The following is a 27,830-nucleotide window of genomic DNA, read 5'->3' on the forward strand; positions in this document are numbered from 1 at the left end:
TTTGTTGTCTTTAGGGCTGTAGTTTTAAGCAGGTATGCAACACCTATACATTTGTAGGGGGATATGGATATAGCCCCACAAGTTCATGGTAAGGGCCTTAATGGGTCCTGCTTTATTACCGATTTGAGACACTGAGGAGGGATTAAAATGGGCCTGGACCTGAATGCTTATAACACAGTACACAGTTTGATAATAATGATAGTTATGTTTAAGTTAGGTTGTATTTCTGTTAAAGTCAATGTCATGTGTTTTGTGTTAGGATAGCTGCCAGCATTTTGCTCTGGTCACAAATTTATTATTGCCATTGCAGCCAAACTGCACAAATCTGACACCTGTCTGCATTTCATGTTGATCCCATAGACCTTCGGTCTCCCAACAAGCGTCTGAGCTGCGTTTCCGACCTCAGGACCCTTTCTGTCACTCTCTGTGTGGAAACCGCTTCCCTCAAGCAACCTCCTCCTCAGAGTGCGGCGGCGGGTACGGAAAAATGACCCCAAGGATGCTGAGATCCGCATGGACATACTCGGCGTCATAGGAACAACATACAAATTCCAAGGTAAGATTAAAAGTCCTCCAAATTTATAGAGGTTTTGAACATTTCAAAACTAGTATTTGGATTTTCTGGATAATCTTTCAGTGCTCTATTTATCTGCCGTTTGTCCACCCACATCGTGATATACTGTGGCTTCAAGTTGAGTTATAACATTTCCTCTATTTTTCCTCTCATTTTTTTTTACCTCTTTTAGTTCTTCTGTTTACTTTTCACTACTGTCAACAGTGATCTACTTTCTTTTTGCAGGGCTGGCAGACTTTCAGTGCCTTGCTGTACATTCAAAGGTGGAAGAGACACTTCTTTGTATGAAAAATCATCCTCCGCAAATCAGAGAATCAAGAGTTCTTTGAGCAGCCCGTGCCTTACTTTCTACCCCCGGCCATCTTCTCACGCCTTGACAGTCCTGCGGATTATTTCTACCGGCCTGACATCTATCACAATCAAGTTGTTCGGTCAGTCTTATAACTTATACTATTTCCCTTTGTCAAGGGTAACTATTGTCTGTCTAAACAACAGTATTGGGAATTATGTTTTATTTCATAGTGATGTTGATGCTGCTTCTCAGAAATATATTTTAACCCTCGGCTTTCTGATTATAGTGAGTTGCCCTTCAACAAGAAGAGTTTTATTGGTTTGAATCGCGCTCGTCGGCCCCACAACGCCATATTTGTCAGCTTCACTGATCCCACTGTTCCCGCCGAGTGCCTCGAGGCGGCCAGGCTCAACTGGACACGAGTCTGCCTGAAGGAGTGTGACAAGCAGGCTGAAGAACGTATGAAAAAGGTATGTGTGCTGCTGTAATCATGGTTGCCGGTGACTGAAATACACCCTCTAATTGCCTTGGGGGGTGGGGGGGGGGGCATTTCCTGGGTGCCAGGAATCCACACTGGTCATCTAATGGCATCCCAGACAAAATGTTATTCAGGGCTCATTAAATAAAAAAGAACCTATGGCTCTTTAATTGAACAGGGCATGTTTGACAACAGCAAAAGTAAAATAGTACAATAAAGTACAAGTAAAAGGATTCACACTAAAGGAAGCTGTTTACTTTGAAACAGCAATTTTCTCTTTTTCATTATCTTCTGTAATTTTTAGGAGGATCTATTGACAGAAATGCAATATAATATACACTCACCGGCCACTTTATCAGGTACACCTGTTCAATTGCTATTTGGATTATGAATCAAAATACACAATGCCTCTTCTTTAGCCATCAGTTTTTAAATTAAGCTTGAGATTGTTTAGGCATGTGCTGATTAACAATCAAGACAATAAAATTAATTCTGCTTTCAGAATTAATTCAAAATTCATGTTTTAATGAATGTTTCTGCTGCAGCAAAAGAAAGTTCCTCTGAAATCAAGTCCTGTCATGGACCAAACGGGTACACATACAGTAAGAAATAACTGTGTGTGTGCAGCGCTGTGCGAGAGCTGATCTGCTGTTAACAATACATATAATTAATCTAGTGACAGAGTAACTTACACATCAGTACTGCAACACAGCAAGACAAACTGACACTCAAATTTTATACAAAGAAAGGAATAACTTCATGCATTACATTTGCCGAATTTAGAAGAGGGGACCAATAATAAAGTAAATAAATTCGTTGGCAACTAATTTAATAATCAATTTTTGTCAACTACGTTGATTATTTGTTGCGCCCCTATTTTGAACATGGCATGATTGTTGATGTCAGACGGCTGAAACTGCTGATCTACTGGGATTTTCACACACAGCTGTAGGGTTTACAGAGAATGGTCTGAAAAGAGAAAATAACCACTCGTTACAACCAAGAAATGCAGAAACCATCTCTGAGCGCACAACACGTCAAACCTTCAAGCAGATTGGTTACAGCAGCAGAAGACCACACTGGGTGCCACTCCTGTCAGCTAAGAACAGGAAAGGAAAGAGTATTGTTGCTGACCATGTACATCCCTTTATGACCACAGTGTACCATCTTCTGATGGCTACTTCCAGCAGGATAACGCACCATGTCACAAAGCTGAAATCATCTCAAACTGGTTTCTTGAACATGACGATGAGTTCATTGTACCCCAACGGCCTCCACAGTCAACAGATCTTCATCCATTAGAGTTCCTTTGGGATGTGGTTGAAGAATTAAGGCAGCTCTGAAGGCAAAAGGGGGTCCAGCCACGTACTAGCATGTTGTACCTAATAATGTGGCCACTGAGTGTACATAACTATGTTTTCAGTGGTGTATAAAGACCTGACATTACGAACGGTTATTTATTACCTTAAAATGAGCCATTTCTATCTACATACACCGCAGGGCCTCTTACATGGAAGTTGCCATGTTGTGCTGCCATGTTTCTACAGTAGCCCAAAACGGTTCTACAGAGTGCGTTTTGTCACTACGTTAAATATGTAGTAGTAGTAGTAGTAGTTGTCGTTGTCTGTTTTCTTAGAAATAAGAAGAGAAGTGAAATTTAGACAAATAGATGACCACACGTATTATTTAGCACAGAGCGTGTCAGCTACTGTAGCTTCTCCTGAGCGCTTGCAAAGGGAGGGGTGAGCAGTGACTCATTCATTCATTCGTTCATTTGGCGTCGGAATAGTTGAAAGTTTTTTTCCTGCTTATATCTTTATCCCTGTCTGGCCCGGTGACAAATAAATTTGAATAAATAACAGTACAGACAAAGGAGTATATTAATACTCTCTTGTTAAAGTAAAATCTGTCTTGCACAATATGGTATCCAGCTCCTCATACTCATACCAGACTGCCGGGCAGGACAGGTTTAAAAAAAAATAAAATAGAAATAATAATCTTTATTTCAAAAACAGGAATAACGTGTACATGAGACATAAAGAAGTATACAGAACAGTTTATATCATATAAAGATATTAAAAGGGGAGATGTTGAAAGTTTTCACACCCTTATTGTTGTTTTTTGAAATTAAATTGATATAAGATATCGTAGATGTCTGATAATACTAATCGACACATCTTTGTAATAGCATCCATGTTGATTCCACATTCCGACTACAAAGCACATGAACACACCACACACCAAAGTCGGAAGAAAGACTTCACAACTCGGGAACATCCCTGGATGGATGTGAACCGTTAAATGTAAATGCTCCGTATTTGTATAGCCTGTCTAGTCTTATCGACCACTCAAAGTGCTTTTACACTACATCGCATTCACACACTGAGCCTAAGTGCACACACATTCATACACTGGTGGAACAGCCACCAGCTGGTCCAGTATCTTGCCCAAGGATACTTCGACATGCAGCCTGGACCTTCCGATTAATGGGCAACCTGCTCTACCTCCTGAGCCACAGCCGCCCCAACCATCTCCATTGGTTGCAACTCGCAACCCTCACCACTAGATGCCACTAAAACTTACACACTGATCCTTTAAAGGAGCCCTTTTGAGTGTTCTTGTAAATAAAGTTTCTTTTAACTTTTATTGTTCATCACCAAAATGCATTATGTATCTCCTCTTTCAGGTTTTTTTTTTTTTTTTTTTTAAATGTTAAACCTGTATTGTTTACATCTACGTTTTCTAGCTTGCAGTCTTCTTCCCTGGTTTTGACATAGTCTTGGCAGGAATGTGAATAGCGACACTCATATGTGCATGAACAAATAAAACAGAAAACCACGTGTACAAAAATTGCTCCGTAGTGATACATTGGTCAAAAAATCCATTTGTACTATGTCATAACTTAAAAAGCTTCTGTGACTGTATTTAAATTCCCTTCTCACACTGTTTAAATGACAATTATTTTGGTTTACATCACGTAATTAGTTTACTGCTAATGAAAGCTAGCTCTTTCAGCAGTGTAGCCAAACTATCATAAAAAACAGTTTACCCTCCAGAAATTGCACTGGTTGAAGTTGGGAAATGATTTATCTGTTGCACAGGTATGACATACCATAATTTTCTTTTTATCTTATCTCAAACCACACTTTTTGTCCCTAGATGTTTGAGAGCCGGCCCATCTGGTCACGTAACGCGGTCAAGGCCAACATCGACATCCACCCTGGCAAACTGAAACTGCTGCTGCCCGTCTTCGCCTATTACATGGTGAGCGGAGGGGGCGGAGTGGGCTTGGTAAAGATTGTGGGCGTGCATTTCAAGTGGAAAAACATGTGCCATTCAAATGCATCTTCCATTATGTCATTCAGCAGTGAAAGATTGAGCAATAAACCTGGTGAGGCGTTGCTTTGCAGTGGCTGAACATAAATGTCTTGAAATGGGAAATCTGTATCGAAATAGATTCCACGCTCATTTGTGAATATATGTGAAGCTTGTAACATCATCATTTTTTTAGACTGCTGTTGTGAAGCTCCTTTCTGAAATATTGAACTCCAGAACAACAACCCCACAAGCAACAGCCTGCAAAGAACAAGTGTTCATGTTATTGTGTCCACTCTCTGTCTGTATTATTGAGTGATTCATACAGTCTGTTCTCCTATGCAAATCACCAAAGAAATGTTATACAATTAAAAGTGGGAATCAACATTATTTTCTGCCCAAATGTAAGTGAAACATCGGATTTGCTTTTCTTTAGGTCACAGGACCGTGGAGGAGTCTGTGGGTGAGGCTGGGCTACGACCCCCGAAAGAGCACGGATTCCAAGAAATACCAGTTGCTAGACTTCAGGATCCGCTGTAGCACCAAGCACGGTAAGAACCAGAGGCAATTTTTTTTTACTGAGCTGAGTGCTGTGACATTATATAATTCGATCACGTTAAATAATTTTAGGCAAATTTAGCTGAAATTAAATCTTTCTGTCTATGTTGAACATCAGCAGTTTTCAGTCAAACTTTCTTCAGTAGCCACTTCAACTATATAGTACACTGTCAGTTTATTTTAATTATTATGAAAAGTCAAGACCTGTCTGCCTGAACCTGACAGTTGATTCCTCTTCCTTCCCACTTTAAGGGTATTCATTATCTGACATGCCAGTAAAAGCCAAGCGGAGTTCCCTTAACTACAGTCTGTCTATCACATTCAACAAAGCAGGTGAGTTGGTGGATTCATTTAAATGTGTGCATTTATTTGACATGGAGGAAGCACTACAGAAGCAGTTAAATGGAATGCAGCCATCATTCATTTTATTTCATTCATTTATTTTAAGTTACACCTGTGTTTTCATACTGCCACTAGGACTGTCGCAGTGAAGTAATTTCCACTGCTGCAATATGATGGGGTTCAACAGCGCAGTATGCGGTATTATCACATTTTGTCATCAATGAAGTAATTTGGTTCCATATAGCAGAGTAAGAGTATCTGTCACCTCACTGCACTGCGAGCCGCTAACAGCAGCTTTATGGTCTGAGCAAGCTAGCTGCTGCGTGCTAGTCAACAACATGTTTGTTGACTATGTCTTTTTCAGACATAGCTATATCATTACCTTCAGGTAATGATCGAGTCAATTTACATACCGCAGCAACGCACGCGCACACCGGTGTGAGCAGAATGGCTGTCCACAACTAACCACTGCGCTGTAGTAACGTTATAACTAAATTTCCACAGAAAGCAACATGAAAAACAGATGCAGGCTTCTGACACACTAGGCTTCTTAGTTAGTGAGCTTCAAATGAGGCTTACTGTCCACAGTTTCTCTGGACTGTCCCTCAGGAACGTTAGTCCAACATCGCTGAGCCTGCTAGCCACATTTTCCGCGCAATATGCTAACGCCAAGTTAGCTAACCTTTAAAATAAACAGTAAAACAACACAAAACACGGTAACACTTACAGCTTCAGAGTTTTAATTCGGGCCACGTACAGCCCATGGCGATCAATCCTACAGAGCTTGTTACGGTTGTGGAACTTTTGAAGCACTCATTTATTAATTTAACATGCACTGAAGTGTACAGTATGAACATTGCGGTTGTTGCGGTGATTGCGATCGTCCGCAGTAGGATGGACCAATAGGTATTTAAATTTTGCAGTTATCGCGACAGCCCTAACTGACACATTTCATGTGTCTCCTATGGTAAAAAAGACCTGGCCAAGAGAGCAGCATCAGTGGGGGTGGGAATCACTGTGTACCTTACGATACAAGATACATGGCTCTTGATAACGATAATATCACGATAAAGCAATTCTACTATAATCAGTATATCGCTAGACAATTCAAAAATGATACATCACGATATCTGTCTAATTATGAATACAAAATGCCCGTGAAATGTTTTCTCTATTTGTTGCAAATTAGAAAACAGCACAGTTCTGCAGCACACGTTTTCAGTCTGTAAATTAAAACTACAGAACTATAGAGAAACTATGAGAAATTCCTATAAAAGGCACATAAAAATGCAAATTTACTGAATTTTTTGCTGAAATTACAAATTGCTGTGTACCACCTAATTCTACATCACATTATATTGATAACTGTTCAGTCACACAGCTGTTGTGCTGCCCTTTCTCCACCTAGTGGTAGCTGTATTTTTAGGTTTTGGGTTTGAGTTTTGACCCTTTGGGGTTGCTGTAGCTAGTCTGTGTGGAGTGCTGAAGCAGTAGAGTAGCAGATCAAGACAGTGAAGTTAGCATCTCTTTTTTTATTTCACACAGAGCTCAGAAAACATATGTACTTGTATTTGCACAGTATGCCACTCAGGATGTTAAACATGTGAAGCGAAATGTGTAGTTTATTTTAAGATTATGATATCGTGATTGCGGTGCTAATTTCCCTAAGCACGTTAACGGAGATTCCATTATGTTAGCATTGAGCTAACCGTCAAAGCGCTATTTTTTTAAAAAATTTATTTTATGTATCGATATGATGGGCTGGAATATAGATATGGTATCACGGAAAAATTATAACTATATGTTGTTGTATAGATTTTTTTGGCACACCCTTAAGCATCAGGTTGCACATAAATATTGCAGACAAAAACAGAAAAGGGCACGGAGGTTGTTTTAAAGTCACATGTTCCATACAGCTTCTAATTGTGTATTATTTGAATCAATCAGCCGATTAACCGAGCCGATATCTGCCATTTTGAGATAATGTAGAACGCTAATAGTGCTCCCCCTTGTGAGTTTTGGGAAGGTTGTGAAAAAGTTAGTTTTGAGCCCTATATTTAACCCTATGTTTTTTTTCCATCCTAAATGACAACTAATCTAATTTATAGCCATTACTGGCTAGTGTTAAATATATATTAATATACCGTAGAGAATAATGCAGTTGAATGACGTCACTTCAGACAAACTGTACTTCTCCCTTACACACATTCTGAAATCTACATCCTAACCTAATCTTGCGTAGTCTTGCGCCCTGCAAGATTACTTTTTCGCATTGGTTGCACTGCCACAAACTTTAGGTACACCCAAATTTTTCACAGCACCTTTAGCGCCATAACAGTATATTCTAACCTTCTGTAATATCCAAAACACATTGATAGTTAGAAAAATTATTGGACACCTACAGGTACATTTTTGTAATTATTTATTATTAAAATAAACTTCATTATTTTAAAACAAAACTTAAAAAGTGCTAAAGTTTAAAGTGCTTGACAGACTGAAAAATAAAAAAACTAAAATGACTAAAAGTGTGTGCTGCTCTCAGATACTTACAGAAAATCGCCTCAAGCTGGACCAAGTCCAGAAAAATTTAACTAAACTGCAAGAACTGGGATTGGTCGGCTCGTTAGCATTGCATTTCCTCCAAGCTGCTAGCTTAGAAGCCAGTTTTACTTGTGGCCAAACAAGCAGCTTTCTTGCTTAAACTGTCTAGATCAGGAGATTTTGAACATGGCAACAGCTGCACATGCAGATTTCTTTGGTGTATATGTGTATGTATATAAATAACTGTATACATTGTTTTATACATTACCCTGTTCTAATATAAATTGAATTATCTGTTGTGTGTGTGTGTAGCACAAAGGGGCGACAAACTTTCATTTCATTGTATAACCTTGATCCTTCAAATGTTTGGTACTCATTCAGTCTACATCCATGTTGCTACACCGCTGCCTGCTTTCAGAAATGTAACTCCATCCACCTCCCCAGCATGCTCAGGATTGTTCCAGGCCATCACATGAGCAGAGCCAAACTGAAATGCATATTGCAGCAATAAATGGTTCAAATCTTGACCCTAGTCTTTAATAATCTCCATTGTGTAACGTTCCATTGCTGTTGCCAAGGTAAACTGACAACATGTTTTTTATTCCCAGGTCCCCAGCCAGCTAGCGTGATGGAGCTTCCATCTCAGGAGGGCCCAAGCACCAGTCGAGATCCAGTCCCAGTCACATATCAGCTGAAGGTCAGTGAGGGTCCAGTATCTAGCTTAATCCAGCCTAGTTATGAGAAAACATTATTGGATCATGGTTAAAATGCTAGTTTCAATCCTTTCTTGCTTAATGGCAGAACGGATTTCATGGTCAGATTTTACATTTTGTCATATCTTGTGTTTTTCATTTATAAAATTTTGAACACTTTGGATCTCTAAAAGCGTAAAGATTAACATGCTGGAAGATAATAAGGGCTGTCTTATCTATTGATGGTCAAGGGTTGCAGTAAACTTTGATTAGACAAAATCTGCATGATGTTTGCAGCGATACAAAGTGACCCGTTTTTCCTCCACAGGAGTCATCTTACATTTTCAGAGAGGGCATGCTGCCTCCTCACAGACAGATGTTTTACCAGCTCTGTGATTTGGAAGTGGAGAGGTACGTTACTGTACACACACTACTTGCCTTTACATTAGGAATGGGAATCACCAGAGGCCCCCCGATACGATATTATCACGATATTTATGTTGAGATTCAATTTTATTGCAATTTTTAATATATTGCAATTTATTACCTTTTTCCAACTTCCAATTAGGTCCCTAAAGTCAAACTTTGTCAACATCTGTTTATCTAAAAACATACATTTCTATGTTTGTTCATATCACTTTTTCAGTCCTCTATATGGTCCTGTTAAGTTTTCTAGTGGACAAAAAAAGCAGATTTTATTATTCTAGTACCAAAAAGTTAAAACTCCCATCTGCAATTTATACACTAAAAGATCGATACTACTTGGCGTCCGTGTATCGATACAGTATCGCCATTGCAAATATTGCGATACTATGCTGTATCGATTTTTTCCCCCCGCCCCTACTTTACATATTATATATTTTCATCTAAAGAACTTGAAGATAACTCGAGTTAATGTCGGGGTGTCTGCAAGTGCTGAGAAGTCCTAAGAATTAGGCAGTTAAGTCATGAAAAGTACATGTAGTTTTTCGAATTCAATTTAAGGGATCTAAAACTGTTTTTGTACCTTGTTTTTTTATTTATTTATTTTTTAACCACAACTGGCATAAAACTGGTTTCAGTGTGAATTGCTTAAAATTGCAGGCACAGATGTTCCTAATAGCTTTTCATAATTTAAGCCATTAAGCTGACCAGAAAGTTTTTTTTAGAGTTTTAGATTTTATATTTAACCTTGTAACAACAGAACAGAAGGTTTGCGCTTGTTTGATTTTTTTAAAATCATTTCTTTATTGATTTTTTTTCATAATAAAAAAAAGAGTTCTAGGAACCCCCAGTGTAACATGTTTTAGGTACCGTAGATAAATAGTGGTAGAAGTATTCCAATACCCCAACAGAATAAAGTAAATGTCAGTAAAGGGATATCACATCATCAGTAGTTATTATAATGAAAATGTCCCTGTTGTTGTGGTTTTGTTGCAGTGGTGGAAGAAATACTCAGATCTTCAATTTATAGCTCGGGTAGCCAATTTATTTTAGAAGCATTTTTTGTTAAAGTTGCTTAAATTCTCTTTACATCACGACAGCAATCAATAAATCAAATGCTCTGATACAAAAATAAAACAAATCTGGTATCTGTGGCTGTTGGACATTAATAAGCACGGCTGTCTCCCTACCTACCTGTCAACCTACGGGCACTCACTGCATATGAAGTGTTTTGAGGGAGTGAGTTTGGAGTGAGTGGGATTTTCTCGGCTGGATACTTGCGAAACGTTGCCTGCCCCAGCTTTAACATAGCAATACCACAGTGTAGAAATACCTGTAGTGTAGTTACTTTCCACCACTGTTCCGGTGTGATGCAGCTATTTGTGTGTCTCCAGTATCAAACAGGTGATTGAGCAGACCGGCGATAATGAGCAGGTATGTGACGAGCGGGACGGCTGGTGTCGTCTCGGCACTACAGACAAGCTGCGGGACATGATCTCAGCCATGATTAAGAAGGTCATCCGAGCCCAGAAACCCAGTAAGGAAAATGTCCATCACAAAGAATGTCTGTCTTATGGTAGTCACAGCATGACCAAAAGCGTGGCCAGGGCCGGTGTTAGTGCGAGCCAAAACCAAAGTGATGTTATTTTTCTCCCTCAGCATTGCCAGAAAGGCCCAAGAGACGCAGACGCCCAGGCCTAGGTTTAAGATCCCCAGAGAACGATGTGGATGAAGAAGAAGAGGTGCAGGATGATGAGAACAAGGATGATGAAGAGGAAGATGAGGACGATGATTTTCAGCCGTCAGAGGGAAGTGAAAATGAGATGGAGACAGAAATTCTGGATTACATGTAACAAAAGACAACCATTTTCATGACATTAATCTTGACTGTTAATATTGTCCACCATTTCTGTAAATGATGATATGAACAATTTTTTGAGTTAAATGTAAATAAAAAATATTTCTAGTGGTTTATGTAAGAGTTGTATCATCTTTGTAACAGTGTTTTTAGTTAATATCGTGTCAGGGATACCTGACAGGGGGCGGTGCAGTGGAGCAGTCACCTCACAGAAAGAAGGTTGTGGTTTTCAAACCCCGGTTTCCCCGGCCTTTCTGTGTGGAGTTTGCATGTTCTCCCCGTGTCTGCGTGGGTTCTCTCCGGGTGCTCCGGCTTCCTCCCACCATCCAAAGACAGGCAGGCTAGGTCAATTGGTGTCTCCAAAATTGTCCTTAGGTGTGAGAGGTTGTTTATCTATGAGTGGCCCTGCGATGGACTGGCGAGCTGTCCAGGGTGTACCCTGCCTTTTCGCCCAATGTCAGCTGGGATTGGCTCCAGCGACCCGATGGATGGATACCATTACTTTTTAGAAAAATCATGAAAAATGTGAAAACAGCAATGAGAAAAAAACATACAGGACAAATGCCAAACTACTGCTAATCTAACAGTTTGGCTGTATTGTGTCTTCCTGGTGGTGTGTGGCCCCTGGCTGTACATACGGTTTGTATCCACATGAGTATGAGAACAATGTATGTGTGTATACTGTAGTGATTATGAAAAGGGCAGCCATGACAATATTTATGTGTAGATTATTGCAGATCTATACACTCACTGGCATTTAAGAGATCGGCTCATTTTTAATTAATTTCACTAAAATTGCTGAAGGTATTTACAGTCCAGCTTTGCAGCGTAAGGAAAAAGGTTATACATGAAACAAGGATCAACTTTTGGATTGGCTGCTGCAGTGTGGCATTGAGTCCACTTGGAAAGCTGTGTTAAATCAGAAGATGTTCCTTCCTGATATAAATCTGCAAAAGTGAGGAACTAAAAATCACTTCAAACTTCAGTCACACAAACCTTTTCAATGAAAGCATTCACTTCTGTATAGTGTTTTTATTTTTACTCAACAATTTCTTAAAGAAGCTATTATATGTAATTTCAGATTACATGTGTCATAGAGAAAGAAGGTCTCAGTCTATCTGGATTTACCCTTATTATGTCTAATAATTGTTTTCAGATCATTATATTCACATTTCCAATCACGTCCTCAAGCAGGTGATGATATTTTATATTACAATATTTCAAATTTTATGTCCCACTTTATGAGCAGTCAAGTAAAACAGGTGAGGTAGATGAGTAAATGGTTTATATAAACCTGGTTTCGTGGACGGAAAGAAACACAAATGGAATCTTTGAGGTTTTTATCAAATGGGCATTTCACATCCCATGACGTTTTTGGCTGAATTTGGATCCTTACTGATAACACCTACCACTTGTGCCAAACTGACAAATCACGTAGCACTAAGCATTTTAACTTGGTTACTGCTGACTTCATCAGTCTCCACTACCAATGTCAAAATGATAACCACTTATCTCACATGTTGATAGGTTATATAACTTGGCCTCCATTTGCTGTTTGATCGCTACATGATTAAGCCCAAAAACATTTGAAAGTGTTTGAGGTGATGTGAAGGATTGAGGAAAGTGTTGTGGACACAAGGTGGTTAAACATTATGTGTTATGTAACAGTGAGAAGGGTCGCACATTGTACACTAGTCAGATGTTGTTTGGGGGAGGGGTTTCCTTTATAAGTTTGACCGACAATGAACCTGGTCTTCACAGCGCAGTCATGATGGCAAAGCTTGGGATTTTGGTAGCTGTGGCTGTGTTTCTGGAGACGGTCTCCGCCGCCTCCGTAAGTGTCACAACTGTTTTATTCTATTTTTCCTAAAGAACCCTGTTCAAGTTCTCTGTGTTCAGTATGTTAAAGAGTTTTTTATAATTTTTGCACCCACAGACTTCCTGAAATTCATCTTTTATCCCTAATTAAGAAAGCACGATTATTTGTTTTTGAGCCATCAATCACTGATAGATTGTACTGGAACACAAGTCTGTGTCACAACATATTTCTACCCAATTCGTTTGTAATAAAGCATTGTTGAAATTGCTCTTATATGACAAAAAAAACATGCCAAGTGGTAACTGAGAATTCAAATCTAAATGCTTTATATGTAATATGATTTAAAAAAGCAATTTTTTTTGGTGGACTACTTTATCAACACAATATCTTGCATTTCTTTGTGTTCTGTAGCTCGGTGTGGTGTACACAGAGGGAGGTATGGTGCAGGGTGAGAATATTCGTCTTGGGTTCCGCCGTCACATGGACGTCTTCAGGGGGATTCCCTTTGCTGACATCCCTGGGAGGTTTGAGAAACCAAAGCGTCACCCTGGCTGGGATGGTGGGTAGACTGGTTGAACTTCTCACTTACTGGATTTTACATCTAGTCCAATAACTACAAACTATAATTCACACCACAAATATATGTATGCTCCTTTAGCAATCATGGCCATGACTATTGCAGCTAAATCCACTCCCACTTCTTTTTTAACTTTAATTGAATTGACTGAAAAGGTTTTATCTTCAAGCTGTAGAGATAAATGAGCATCAGCTAAAGGCCTAAACTAAACTGTATAATGTAATATGTCATGAAAAGATACATAATTTATTCTGGTAATTTCCAAAAGTCTTACACTGCTATTACACTCCTCTTCAGGTGTTCTGAAGGCCACTGAGTACAGGAAGAGATGTCTTCAGTTGAACCTTATCATGAATGACGTCAGAGGCAGTGAGGACTGTCTTTACCTCAACATCTGGGTTCCTCACAGCGGCTCAGGTAAAGACTGAGAGAAGCTCACAGAGTGTCATCCATTTTAGATCCGCACTACCACTGGTTCCATTTCTCTTTGCTCTCTAGTGTCCACTGATCTGCCAGTGATGGTCTGGATCTACGGAGGAGGCTTCCTGGTGGGGGGCTCGATGGGTGCTAACTTCCTAGACAACTACCTGTACAGCGGACAGGAGATTGCCGAAAGAGGAAACGTTATTGTGGTGACGTTGGGATACCGCGTGGGGACTCTGGGCTTCCTAAGCACAGGCGACTCTAGCTTACCTGGTAGGTCCCAATGACAGAATTGTACAGAGCCTGGAAGGTGTAGGCCTCCACGCCAATGTTTCTAAATTGTTTAATCAAAAGAGCAATTCCTGCTGTGATTGAGTGAAAAGTTTGATCTTCGTCAGGAAACTACGGTATGTGGGACCAGCAACACGCCATCGCCTGGGTGCACAGGAACATCCGCTCATTTGGAGGAGACCCTGACAACATCACCATCTTTGGAGAGTCTGCAGGTGCAGCTAGTGTCAGCATGCAGGTGAGAGGCTTTTTTCTGGGTGTGAGGTGATAGACATTCACCATTTGTAAATATGAATGTAACTATCTAAAATAATAAAAAATGTACCAAAATATTTTACTGTCTGCCTGCCCACAGACTCTCACGCCCCACAACAAGGGTTTGTTCAAGAGAGCAATCTCGCAGAGCGGGGTTGCCCTTTGCCCCTGGGCAATTAACAAGAACCCCCGCAGGTTTGCTGAGGAGGTACATAACAAGCTTCACTGACACATTTTATTTCTATTGAACTTTTAATACCATTTGCAATAGTTATCTTGAATTTAAAGGTGTACATACTGTATAACTTAAGAGCTGAGAAACAATTGAAGATGTTGTGAAACCTCTCCCCAGGTTGCTCTGAAGGTCAACTGCCCCACCGATCAGACTATGGCTGCCTGTTTGAAGATGACTGATCCTGTGCTACTAACGATGGCTGGCACTCTCAGTCTGTCCAGCTCAGCCGACCGTAAGGACTAAACTCCACACAGCCTAGTTTACATTTTCATTTTACACATTGTGTCAATGCTTTCAACCAGAGCCACGCACAGTTAAGTAAGCTTGTATGGAAACTAGCAGTTTATTGCATCTGATAACATCAGAAAAGAATCAAAGAAGCTCAACAATTCCAGCAGCTGTATTACAACTATTTCATCTCACTGTATGGCATGTCCAGTCATTGCTATGGGTGTAAGACGATGTGAAGGTAGGCAAAGCAGCCAGTAAGCACGTTACCATCGACCTGTTTTTAATGCACATTTAGGAAAAAAGTTGAAATATTACAAAAAAGATTGAAGCAAAATGTGACAAATGGTAATAGAAACAGTCATGACATAGCTGAAGCATTTAACTTTAATGTCCACTGATGCTTCCGCTCCAATATAGACACGAAAAAGTAATCTTGTTGCAACCTCTTCTTCTGCAGTGTTTAAATGACACCCGACTAGAAAATTAGTGCCTCCTTATATATATTATTTTATATCTTGATGCACCCTATTGTTATTCTCACATAACACTGGTGGATGGAAATGTGCATTCGTTCGCATTTTGTGTTGCAGATTTTCTGGAAATGTGTTTACAATTTGCTGTAAATTTGGATGGAAACTTGGCTAGTGAGTGTTGCCCTGAAAGGTGGGGTTTGGGATTCTGGAAAAGTCCTATAGCCTGCCATGACAAATACCATGATATTGATATATTAATCTAAGCTGGGTTGTGGGTTAGCAAACTGTTACTTCAGTTGCTGCTGCGAAGCTAACAAAGCAGAGAGTATAAGATGGTTTCCCAGAGCCAGCACGCCAGCTCCATAGAGCGATACTCACAACTCTCCTGCTACTATAGCTAACATCACTACAATAGCATATCTTGGCAAACTAGAGTAACTAAGTAAGCTGAATGTCTGTGGGCAAGTCATTTTACGTCACCTGACACGCATATCATGGTTGGATAGTGTTGTGTTGTTTCCTACTTACAGAGCCATCTGTGCGCAAACACTGATTTTTTTTTTCAGCACACACACTGGGCACACAGACCAGGAGGAGATTTTCACTGAATTAGAATTTTTTATTGGATTTGAATTGCATACCAAACCTTTAAGGGCCCTAACAAACCAAATAGACCTCGACCAGCTGCTGACCTCACACTGCCTAATGTCTTCAAACATTTGTAGACTACAGCAAAGATTATCCCCAATGGCCGACTGACATTTAGAGAGAGCGTAATTAAGTCCCGCCCACACTGAAGGGGAAAACATTTCATCGCTCTGTTGTGTTGGTTCAATAGTTCTTATTGCAATGGTGCGTCCTTGTCACTTCCAAATGCCTCAAAGCTGCTGTGTGGTGGTGGGGTGCACTACAAACAGGGTAAAGAACACAAAACGCAGCTGCTATAAGCTGCCAAACCATAAAAGTGAGCCTTTAAGAAGGCAAAAGTGGATACAGACATTAAGATGCGAGCCACCAGCAGGAAGAATGGAAGAACTGTGAGGTCTTGACACTCAGTATGTCTACATGTGCAGCAAACATGGTTTTTCAAAGGGGAGAGGTTGAATCTAACTTAACTGTTCAAGGCCTGGTTTTGATCTATGTTAGGTTAAATGATGATCTTACCTGGTGATTTGATTAAATAGTAATTCACTTATGGTCACTCAGTGGGATAGTTTCTTCAAGAAGTGCAAGGTAAGGACAAGGGACACTGAGACAGACCATCAAAATTGAGTTTGTCAACATACTTTTTCCTCTCTTTCTTCATCTTTACATCTACTGTTTTAGCTAGCTACTGAAATGTAGTTATTATTGCATCCCTTGGTTGCATATTGTGACGCAGATTGTTGTCCCCTCCGTTGGCGTGTATTTCAGAGTTTGATGTGTTGCTCTCTGTCAAATTTCAATTGCTATTGTAGGGGAACTAATATGCTATATTAAAATTAGCAAAATTGAGAGATTGATTGGTGCTTCCATCCCTTTCATATTAAGAGTTTTGTTTTATGCATGTATGAAAAGCATAATTTACAGAAACAAATCTGTGGGTGCACAGGTGGTGCGGGCCAAACTTCCTCCAACTTGGGCTTCACCAGCCAACAACAGATCTAGAAAGTAGCACATTTGAATGCCAGTTATGTATAAAACATACATATTTTACTGCATGTGTCTGATTGTACCTGCCTCTGTCAGATCCCCTCGTGTTCAATCTGGCCCTATCTCCTGTGATCGACGGTGACTTCCTGCCAGATGAGCCTTACAATTTATTCCACAATGCAGCTGAAATTGACTACATCGCTGGAGTCAATGACATGGACGGACACCTCTTCACTGGTTTAGATGTTCCCTCAATTAACTCCCCACTGGTGGACACCCCTATGTGAGTTCAAGCCAATATAGATCACATTGTGAAACATTGACAATTCTGCAACTGATCTACCCAGAGCAATATACCATATCTTTCTGAGAGCAGTGGTAGCAGATTTGCTGGCAGAAAGGTGTTTTATTAGAACCGATTTTCAAACCATCTCTTCCTTATTGCAGTGAGGATGTGAAGAGGCTCCTGGCTGCGTACACTAAGGAGAAGGGAAAGGCTGGTTTGGACAACGCCTATTCCACATACACCTCAACCTGGGGGTCAAATCCCAGCAAGGAGACCGTCAAGAAAACCGTTGTGGAGATTGGAACAGACTATATCTTCCTGGTTCCTACTCAGACTGCCCTCTACCTTCATGCTGCCAACGCTACGTAAGAATGAGATTTTAAGTGGGTCATTGCAAAAAACAGTATCATGCATCTGTATGGTTAGGTGCAAGGCACCAAATAACTGGCCCTAATATTGTATTTTCTAAGATTTAAGAAGAATTCAGCTTTTAGAGTGCTTTGTTTCTTCTTTATTTATTTAGCCCCCTCTGTGGTGTGGTCATTGTCACAGCTCTATTTTTTCCTTGTCTCACTAAAGAACTGGCCGCACCTACTCGTACCTCTTCTCTCAGCCCAACCGTATGGGCGGCATTGGCAGGCCCTACCCCAGCTGGATGGGAGCTGACCACGCTGATGACCTACAGTACATGTTCGGAAAGCCTTTTACCACACCCCTGGGGTACTGGCCTCGCCACCGTGATGTCTCCCGTTACATGATCGCCTACTGGACCAACTTTGCCAAAACTGGGTATAATTCTGCACATAATACTTAGGAGCATCACATAAATCAAACAAATCTGACATTGAAAAAGAAAACTGTAACTGCGTCAGTTCAGCTGTCCTTGTTTCTGTTTTTTTCCACAGAGACCCCAACAAAGGAGAGAAGGTGCCCGCTACCTGGCCAAAATTCACCAGCACTGGACACCAGTTCCTGGAGATCAATTCCAATATGGACAAGAGCTATGTTAGACAGAAGATGAGAATGCGTTATGTGCATTTTTGGACTAGCGTCCTACCCAGTCTTCCTGTAATCATCTCAGAATAAAGAGTTTTTGCAAATATTTGTGCACCTGCAGTGTTGACCCACAGACCTTCAGATCAAATCAGTATTGGTTCATAAAAAAATTAACTCATGACGAAGACAAATTATATTGTGCCTCTTTACAATATGTAGGGCTCAACAGATTCACTTGCATGAATGGCATGTGAATGGAGGATATTTTTGGTCATAATTAAAATAAAATAAAAAGTCCAGATAGAAAATGAAAAGAAATTTTAAGAGAAATTTATATTATTTTACTTCACAACTAGGAATAATCAGGCCACAATTTAACTTCAAAACATAAAGGAGATAATAAAAGCAAATTTATATTCTAAAATGATGATTTGAAAATGTAAAGCGACAATCAAAAAGTGAAATACAAACTGCAAAATGTCAGCATGCAGGTTCATCCACTTTCAGTTTAAACTGAAATGCCCAAACAGAATGCTTAAATTGTAAAGATGAAATTGAAAATGGGTATGGAAATAAGAAAAGGGAAACATCAAATATGAAATTCAAAATGGAAATGCTTAAATGGAAATACCTAGAGGCTCATGCAGACTACGCGACTTTCAGCATCAGCCGATCGGTGTGCTGTTCACGCTACACACTTGCTGTCTTGCGACGGGAGCCTTGAAGTCGTTGTGGCGTTCACACTACGTGACTCATCGGTGACAGGGGGTCACACACTACACTGACATCGGCTGTGCCACCCGACGCAGGTCTCCAAACCACGTTTTGACAGGAAGAAATGGGAAATGAGGGAAACCTACACACAAAACTGCTGTTGTTTGTTATTATAAAGATAGCATTTATAAAGACAAAGGATCTGGGTGAAATAATGGATTAGCACACACAGGTAGCAGGGATTGTCTGAGCTACAGAGAGAGCTGGAGAGGAGTAAAGAGGGTTTTGCGGTGAAAAAGTAGCTGCCTGCTCTCATTGGCTGGATTTGGATGTCGAGTCGGCCGACTCCTCCAGATATTTGACTTGCTAGATATCTGGCAGACGTCGGCGATGTGACAGTGATGTGTCGGGGAGTAGTTCACACATAACGACTGGCGACCGCCGATCAACCACTGATTTACCCCCGATCACAGCCTGACGGTCACCGAGCTCGCCGAGCAGCAAATCGGGCTAAAATCGTGTAGTGTGAAATAGGCTTAAATTAAAACTTAAATATAATATAAATCAATACTTTTTTTGAATTTGCACTTTGTGAGCTTTTATACTGTCTATGTCTCAGTCACGTGCATACTACTTGTCCGTGCTGAACAGTAGAGAGAGAATTGTGGGCTTATATACCCTGTCAGTGCCAGATATTAATGAAATGAAAAGGACACAAAGTTGGAAACATCTGTCATAAATTGGGAAATATTGTGACCCTGGAAGGAAACTGGGAGAGGGCAATGAAAAATGGGAGTCTCCATGACAATCCAGAGGATTGGCAACCTCTGTGGCCTTCCGTACAACAGAGCATTGTGTGTGACATCATATTATTCATTTGCACACGCGGGTCACTTTCAGTTGAGACTGGCGTTTGATTTGGCACACATTTAGAAATAATGTGAACAGTCAATCAAAAAAATTGGATCTGGGCAATACATTGAAGAGCTTTAAGGCTGCACTGTGAACATAGCTTAAGAGTCTACAGCCATGCTATTGGTGCTTTGAACGAAATGCTAATGCCTGCATGCTAACATGTTTTTCATTTTTTTCAATAACATTAATGTCTATTCAAAAATGTATGCCAACTCATCTAAAGATATTCAAGTGAAAACTTTGACCTTCTGGTGGCACTATAGGGAGAAAGGAGGTCGCCAAAGTCATAAGGATTCAAACTCTGCGTGCCATAAATATCTATGATAAACAAACTGTCATAGTTTTTAAATTAATATTTTACCAATTTATAAGAGCTTTGAAGTTCATTTTTGAAACTGGAAACCACCTCAAGGTCCGTTTAGTAGCTGCTCAATTGTCATGTAAATGTAGAATTTCCATGTTGGCTGAAAAGTCGATCCATCTACTGATGAACATCTATGATGTGATGCCATTCCTGTTTTGCTTGGCTGTACCTACTCCTACCTTCTCTGAGCTAAAAATTTTCAGCTAGCAGTGGCAGGCTTTACCTTATCTGACTGGGAGCGGATCACTCAGATGACTTGCATTACGTGTTCAGACAGAGGCTCCATCACCTGCATCACGTGCAGTTGTATTTGTGGACCAGCATCCTGCCCAACCTTCCCATAAACATCTCAACATCTCAGAATAAAGGAGTTGTTTACCTGTAGATCAAAATCATCAGATTAGAAGTGACTCTTGAAAAATAAATAAATAATTATTGCATATGAGATTTGCTTATTATTATTTAGGATAATGCCCGATTAAAGTAAAATCAGCGGTCGGGGGTGTATCTTCTTTATTGACCTTGTGCAATAAATGTGCTGCTTAGCTCGGTGCAAGAAGCCAACATAACACTACAGTCTGAAATCAGCATTAATGACTCTTCAGAGCATTACCGGTAAAAGACACAAGGGGGCGCGTGCAGCATTAAACCATAGACTATAGAAAAAGCATTAAACCTACAGTGGTTTAAACAGGCTATCATACATGGCTTAAATCTTCACATTTATACCACATTAATTGAAATAAAATAAAGCATATGAACTAATAAATATGACGCATACAAGAAACTGTGGGATTTCACACAATAATTACAACTGTTGCTGAATAACCATGTAATTGTTCATGCTGTCTTAATTTGTGTAGGGCTACAATGATACAGTTAGCCTACTCTTTCCTCTGTGTTGTTGTCATTAATAAGGAGAATGTCTCAAATCGCTTTGCCTTGTTCATTTGATACACTATTATTAAGTACTGCATACATTCTATGGCCTGACACACTATGTAGGCCACTGTATAGACCCTACACTACAGTGTATCACCATGTACATTTCAGTAAAATACGGAAAATAGTTTTTGACACTACCTTGGTTTCTGGGGAAGAAGTTCAGAAGAGGTACAGGATGAAGGAGCATCAGTGGCGGGAAGACTTCAGTCCAGCCCCGACAGTCTATGGACCAGCCTGGCAGAAGTGGAGAGAGGTATGTGTTGTTCTTCTTCTCAAAATTTCATACAAATTTTATATAATTTGTAAGGTATAATTTAGATTGATAGTAAGAAAACTAAGAATTAAGTCTTAGAGCCTTTTTTAAAAACAAAATTATGAAAGCCATGGGACTGCCGTAATAGCTAGCTTAATTAATGTTATCCTTAATCTTCATTTCCAAACAGCAGCCAGCAGCTCCCGTTTTAGATGAATTGAAAGCACACTTCATTATGAAATACAGGCTGTAGTTTATTTTAATAAGTACAGATTTAATAATAACTAAACGTTCCAGAAAATATGTCTTAACTTATGTGTAAAACTTGTGTTAATTAATTTCAGAATGGCCTTAAGAGCTCTGCTGTGGACGAAGCCCCCTGCGCCATGTTTCAAGCCCCCGCCGCTCCACATACGTGTGGTGGCGGTTGTAGAGCAGCCCAGGGTGGTGAGCTGGGTGTTTGACTCTCCTGGTGCAACACCAGCCTCAACGAAAAGGAACGTGCTGGCCGCTATTTCGGATGGGAAGTCTGTGGCTAAAGTTAACATTTATGAGGAGTTTGCCCATAATGTTAAGGAGGGCGGTAGCTATGTGATTCGTGGGCATACACTGAGGGGGCGTCTCATCAACCATAACACAATGTTTTTCCGAAGTGCTGTTCTGCCCATTTCAGAGGAGCTAAGGCAGCAGGCCGAGGCTCTAATCAATCCCCCCCCGCTGACCCTGCTCAGCACCTCCATATAAAGTTAAAAGATTATCTTATTTCCAGTGTTCATGTAGAGATAATGGGAGAGGAAGAGAGATTGTATTTTATATCCTACAGGGGGAAACGGAGGAACCTCTGTGTCTGTGGAGGGAAGCAGCGGTGGTGGGAGTCCACCTGCAGCTGGGGACCCACGTCAAGGTGTCTCACCTGAAAGCACCAAGTCAGGCTTCCAGCTACAGACCACTGCTTTTCGAAGATTGAGGTAGGCTACCTATTTACACACTTATCTGGCACTGTCCTAAACCATTATACAATCAGAGATTTAAGGGGATAATATGTATGCAATCGGTTACTTTTGATTTAAATTATTTATTAGATTTTTTCACAACCACATTTTAAAAGTGTATCACAAAGCCTGCTGAAATTATTTTGTGATTTTCTACTAGGCCTATGTAAATAAAAGATTTGTTGATTTTATGTGACAATTCGTTCATATAATTAATAATGAAAAGGTCAAACAAATGCCCTTTATATAAACAAATATCTAACAGTAGGTTGCCTGATTTTTACTTTCTCTCAACAGGAGGTGAGCTAAGTATGTGGACACCCCTGGCTGTTCTTGAAATCATTTCCCCCAACCCAACGCGCCATCTAGCACCTTTATGAACTAGAGTGATGACTGCTAGCCAGGTCTTATAATTGGGAACAAATCCCTGCAGCCAGGTTCCTTGGTCTGGCGGTGGGCCTGAAACCAGAACAGGGGAGGGCGTAAGCAGCGGATTAAATCCCATGGTTTTGTTATTAGATGTTCAGATATCACATGTAATGTTTGGGTGCCCATATACTTTGGGACATGTAGTGTAACATGAGCTAGAACTATGTAGAAGAATTGGTCACTGGAGTTCATGGAAATTAACAATAAAGACATAAAGACACATATGTGGCATCATCCAGTAATGATTGGAAAACATGTCTGTACTTATAAAGAGCTAGAAATAAAGTTTAAGACTCAACACTTTGTTCATTATGACCAAAGATCTAAGGCTTTCTCTATAGGCCCATTTATCTCAAATATGGTTCACAAATCTGTTGCGATGTTCATAATAGAAATGATGTCTGTAGAACAAGGGAGTAGCATCCTTAAAGATTTCTAATCCGAAGAAATCAATTTGCAGCTGAGTTTTTCTGATGTAATGTAATCTAGGTAAGTCCAGGTAGCTGCACAGAGAAGAGAAGGGGGGCGTGTTGCTTACAGTGCGCATCTCGTGTCCAAGGCGCCCGTGTCAATACGTGCAACTCCCGGACGACACATCATGACAAAAGTCACAGACTGCGACAGAGACTGAGACACATAGAGCCACAAACATGGTGGGTAGTCAGAACGTGTCCATTGGGAAGCTGGCTGCTATTATCGGGCTGGGAGTGGGTGTAATGCTTATCATACTGGGCAGAGACCCTCTGGACTCCATGGCCAACGGGTGCACGATATGGAGAGAAACCGGGCTGCTCGGTGTTCCCGCGCCGGCTGTGGTCTGCATCATTGCCGGATTCTCCCTCCTCGTCATGGACTGGCTGTACAAGCTGCTCTTCTGCCCTCTGGAGCTCCTTAGGGCGTCCGATGATGTGGGATACATCGCCGAGGACGGTCGCTCCAGAGCTCAGCGGCAAACGAGGTCCGCCGCAGGAGGAAAACCGGAGCTGCCTCCGGTGTATCCAAACGGCTGGTACCGGGTGCTGGACTCAAGCGTGCTGGAGAAGGGCGCGGTCAAAAATGTCTATGTTCTAGGTATGATAAGTCAAATAAGTAGTGGTTGTTGCATTATCACTACTTAAAACGGAACAACTTCAGTAACCTTTAGTACATTAACCTGTATTGTTACGTGATAACGTTTTAACGTGTAAGTTAAAGCAAACATGGCCACCAGTGCGAAATCATCATAAATAAGACACTAAAGAAGCAATATTAAGTTATATCAAGTATATAAGTTGTCATATTAGCCTACAATTCATATTTGTCAGGTCCCCCAAAAGGCAATATTTTCCCCAAACAGTGTGTAAACTGAGAGAAATAAATTCAGATGCCTCAGTAGATAGCTTCTACAAGTATAGGCCTAATGTCTGCTCAGCTCAGCAGCGGGACAGGCTGTGAAGATGCCAACACTACACCCATTTACATGAACAGCAGGCATCAGTGTAGCTCTGATGTCATATTCAACACCCCTAAACTAGATGTGACATGCAGATAAGGTGAGGTTAGTGAACCACCACGTTTGGGATAAAACCATTTGCTGCATCTCAATTAGAGATGACCCTAACCCTAAGCCTGTTTCTCTATTTTATATGAAATCTTAGACCCTTCTCTGTGTTGTAGGAAGGTGTTGGTTTTTGCTATGTTTTTAAGATGGTTGTAGAAATATGCCAGATTATCTTAAATTTGAATGAATTATTCAGTACCTTCATTGTAGGAGGTGTAATTGTTTATACAGATTATTATTATTTGAAATTGTTTTAAAGATTCAGTTCTTCAGGTTTTAATTCCACTGCTGGCCTTTTTTATAACTGACATTTTGTCAGTTCACCTGGTCTCTGTTTTCCTCTCAGGTTGGGGTGTAGTGAGGCCAAGTTGCCAGGATAGGAGATACCAGCTCATATTACATAGTTTTTTGGTATTTAAAGTATACACACAAACACAATGGCCTACTGTCTTTGTTAGAGTAGTTTGGGATTAGGATGCTTATGCTTTCTTTTCAAACAAAGCCTATTCAAAGTCAATCAAGCTTTAAACTACTTGTTTGATTTAAAGGTGTCATGGAGAGTAAATCATATATATATATATAATATATATATAATATATATATATATATATATAAACATGCGTGTGTTTGTACATATATGTGTATATATAAAAAATTATAATTACAAATAATCTGGTGAAATTATCATTTTCCAGAGCGTGGGACACTTGTTCATGTACATCAAGTTTTATCACGAATATCTGTAGATGATATCGTTGTCATCAAACATTATCTAACTCCATTTATCTTGAAATCTTTAAATGCTTGATATGTACCAGTTCTGTTACAGGGTTTGCATTATTTCACACAGTGATGTGTGATTTATTTCGACATGATTTAAAACAGATACTTGTCACACATTTTAGATTGGTTATTCTCATGTTGATATGCGGTGGGACTGTTTGATCCCTTTGGAGAGTTTCTTTGAGTTTGAGTTTAAAAAGGTTTCAAAGAGCGTGTGGCACTTTCATGTTTCTGTCACATCACCTGCCATAAATAAATTATATCAAAGGTTTTATACCTGAAAAAGATATCCACCAGTACAAAGAGACACCTGCTCTTGCAGAGTGATTCAGCATCAAGTATAGCTAAAACTCATGATGATTTTGTATCACCAATTAATCCATCCACTTTTCTTCAATTAAATGATTCATCATTTAATCTATAAAATATTTTAACAAGTGTGTGACCAAAAGTCCTATGCTATGCTTTCACCAGCATAGCATGTCATTAAAGCTCCTTCACCGTGTAATAATCAGTAGATATGACAGAATTATTTTTCGAACATATTCCTTTGGTCTCTTTTCCCCTAACTCTCATCCCCTTCAGCACAAGTTCTCCCCAGCCCTCGACATTCACTGGCTGTCCCATATTCTGAACCAAATCTAAACTTGGCCTCCTTTAGGATCAGCATCCTGCTGTGAGTGACTGCAGTGTCTCTTCCTAACTTTCGCCTGCAGTCATCCATTTACAATGTATATTAAATTCTGCCTAGTGTGTCTTTTCCCCTGTGCTGTTCTCACATCAGTCAGCGGTGTGGTGCTGTGTCACCCCACAGCCTTATTTTGGATTTCTCAGAATTTTACTGAGGACTACCGTGACTAGGCACTGCAGGAGCTTGGTCGGCAGTTACTCTTAATTGCAGTCACCTAGCCTGTGCTAATCTGGGAGCAAACTGAACACTGCAGGTCACGCAAATGTCAAGCCAGATACAGTTGATTAAGTAGGTAGAGATCTCCACAGGAGGTGTCTGAGGGGAACAGATTCAGTCTGAACATGCACCGTACAAAGTGGTTCCCAAGACCCACTGGAGCATAGTTGTAATCTATCCCTGGAACCTAATCCAGACCAGGCCAAGTGTAACCATCTAAAGCAGTGACTTGCTGACTGCTTGTACAGTTACAGAGGCCTATATCTGTTTAAAGCCACTATGTGTAGAATTAGAAAATGTCTGATTTTGCTGCACCCAGTGGTACTAAAAAAGACACTGTCGTAAACAGCAATGCACGCTGACAGCCCTACACACATAGACTGCACCAGTTTTTATAGTGTCATAATCATAAAAGCCATTAGAATATGATGTTAAATCACATAAAATCTAAATGTTTTTTTAATTGCCACCAAGACACACTCCAGAATAAGTGAAATGTTGCACAGCGCTAAAACTTCAATCTGTGGCAAGAATTGAGAATTTGGCTGTTTCTCCATTTCTTTCAAAATGTTTCAAATGTTTTTGGTAATACATCACCATTCTTTTCCAGGTGAGCAGCTGGCAGTGTTTCGAGGCCAGGATGGGAAGGCTTACGTGTTGGATGCCTACTGTCCACACCTGGGTGCCAACCTGGCTGTAGGAGGACGGGTGGTGGGAAGCTGCATAGAGTGCCCATTTCATGGATGGCAGTTTCAGGGGAACGATGGCAAGTGTGTGAGGGTCCCATATGCAGAAAAAGGTACGAACTGAAGGTGGTGTCCAGTTATTCTACAGAAAGTGAAGCTACTGTTTCTAATGAACATGATACATAATATAATAAGATATAATAAACAAGACTTGCTAGTGGCCAGTGACCCCAGAAGCTGTAACATTCATTCCATTCCATGTATGAAACCTTTGAATGGAACAAAACAAGATCTTGATATTTATGTTGTTCTTAGAGCCTTGTCAGTAAAATGCAAAGAATGTCCTGAGGGTGGTGCTACAAGGACATCGTGTGACAGATGTCTAATGTTTACATTTCAGCATGAGCGTTGTCGCACAAAATATATATTATAACAAGATATTAATTTTTTGGGGTGAATGTGAAAGTGAAATGAAAAAAATGAAAGTGAAAACATTGGGCCAATGGTGGTACAAAGTTGACAGTTTGGCCAGAGGGTGGCACCAAAGGGAAGCTGATGTGAGTGCCCTGAACGGAAATGTTTCAACATCTGGGGAGCATGAATATGTTTAGTTAATAACTTGACTTTAGATTGTGGTGTGGTGTCATTTTCTATGGCGTTTAAGCTTCATTAGCTAAAGATGTCGGACCTTGTTGGTCCTATGTTAAGAGCAGTGAAGCTGAATGTCTACTGAACAGTGGATTGTTAAAGTAAATGTCACCCATTTCCCTGTGTACATGTTGACTTAAAGAAAGACTGTATAATCCATAATGTGTTTCATTTGTCATTCAGTACACTGTTTGCCAAGGTGCGCTGCTGGCCCAGCTGCGAGGTCAACGGGCAGATCCTGATTTGGTTTCACTGTGATGGAGAGGATCCTCAGTGGACCGTTCCAGAGCAGCAGGAAATCACAAAGGCGAGTGGGTCTATCGTGGGAGAACTGAACTTTTATCAGCGCTCACATAGAGGTAG

The 27,830-nt window shown here is 40.3% G+C and overlaps 2 protein-coding genes and 1 pseudogene across 2 annotated transcripts; all 3 read left to right on the plus strand.

The window, feature by feature from the left end:
* The first annotated feature begins 450 nt into the window (after positions 1 to 450).
* LOC119915041 (general transcription factor 3C polypeptide 5-like) lies at positions 451 to 11,189 on the plus strand. The gene is given in 11 exon segments (XM_038734598.1): positions 451 to 556; positions 800 to 855; positions 857 to 1,005; positions 1,153 to 1,336; positions 4,504 to 4,608; positions 5,096 to 5,210; positions 5,470 to 5,550; positions 8,709 to 8,797; positions 9,121 to 9,203; positions 10,610 to 10,752; positions 10,875 to 11,189. Coding segments are annotated over 11 exon segments (1,242 nt in total). The 5' UTR covers positions 451 to 513; the 3' UTR covers positions 11,069 to 11,189.
* Positions 11,190 to 12,772: 1,583 nt separating this feature from the next.
* LOC119914915 (bile salt-activated lipase-like) lies at positions 12,773 to 18,397 on the plus strand. Its single transcript, XM_038734457.1, has 11 exons — positions 12,773 to 12,907; positions 13,304 to 13,451; positions 13,767 to 13,886; positions 13,968 to 14,165; positions 14,291 to 14,421; positions 14,539 to 14,646; positions 14,791 to 14,905; positions 17,106 to 17,292; positions 17,457 to 17,660; positions 17,875 to 18,084; positions 18,201 to 18,397. The coding sequence occupies exons 1-11, from the start codon at positions 12,773 to 12,775 to the stop codon at positions 18,379 to 18,381; spliced, it is 1,737 nt and encodes a 578-aa protein (XP_038590385.1). The 3' UTR covers positions 18,382 to 18,397.
* A 4,999-nt stretch (positions 18,398 to 23,396) lies between these two features.
* LOC119915011 overlaps positions 23,397 to 27,830 on the plus strand; it is an 8,819-nt pseudogene continuing 4,385 nt past the window's right edge.

The sequence above is a fragment of the Micropterus salmoides genome, unplaced genomic scaffold (assembly GCF_014851395.1).
Source record: "Micropterus salmoides isolate LMB-PRFRI ecotype aquatic unplaced genomic scaffold, ASM1485139v1 Ms_hic_scaffold_20, whole genome shotgun sequence".
Lineage (NCBI taxonomy): Eukaryota > Metazoa > Chordata > Actinopteri > Centrarchiformes > Centrarchidae > Micropterus > Micropterus salmoides.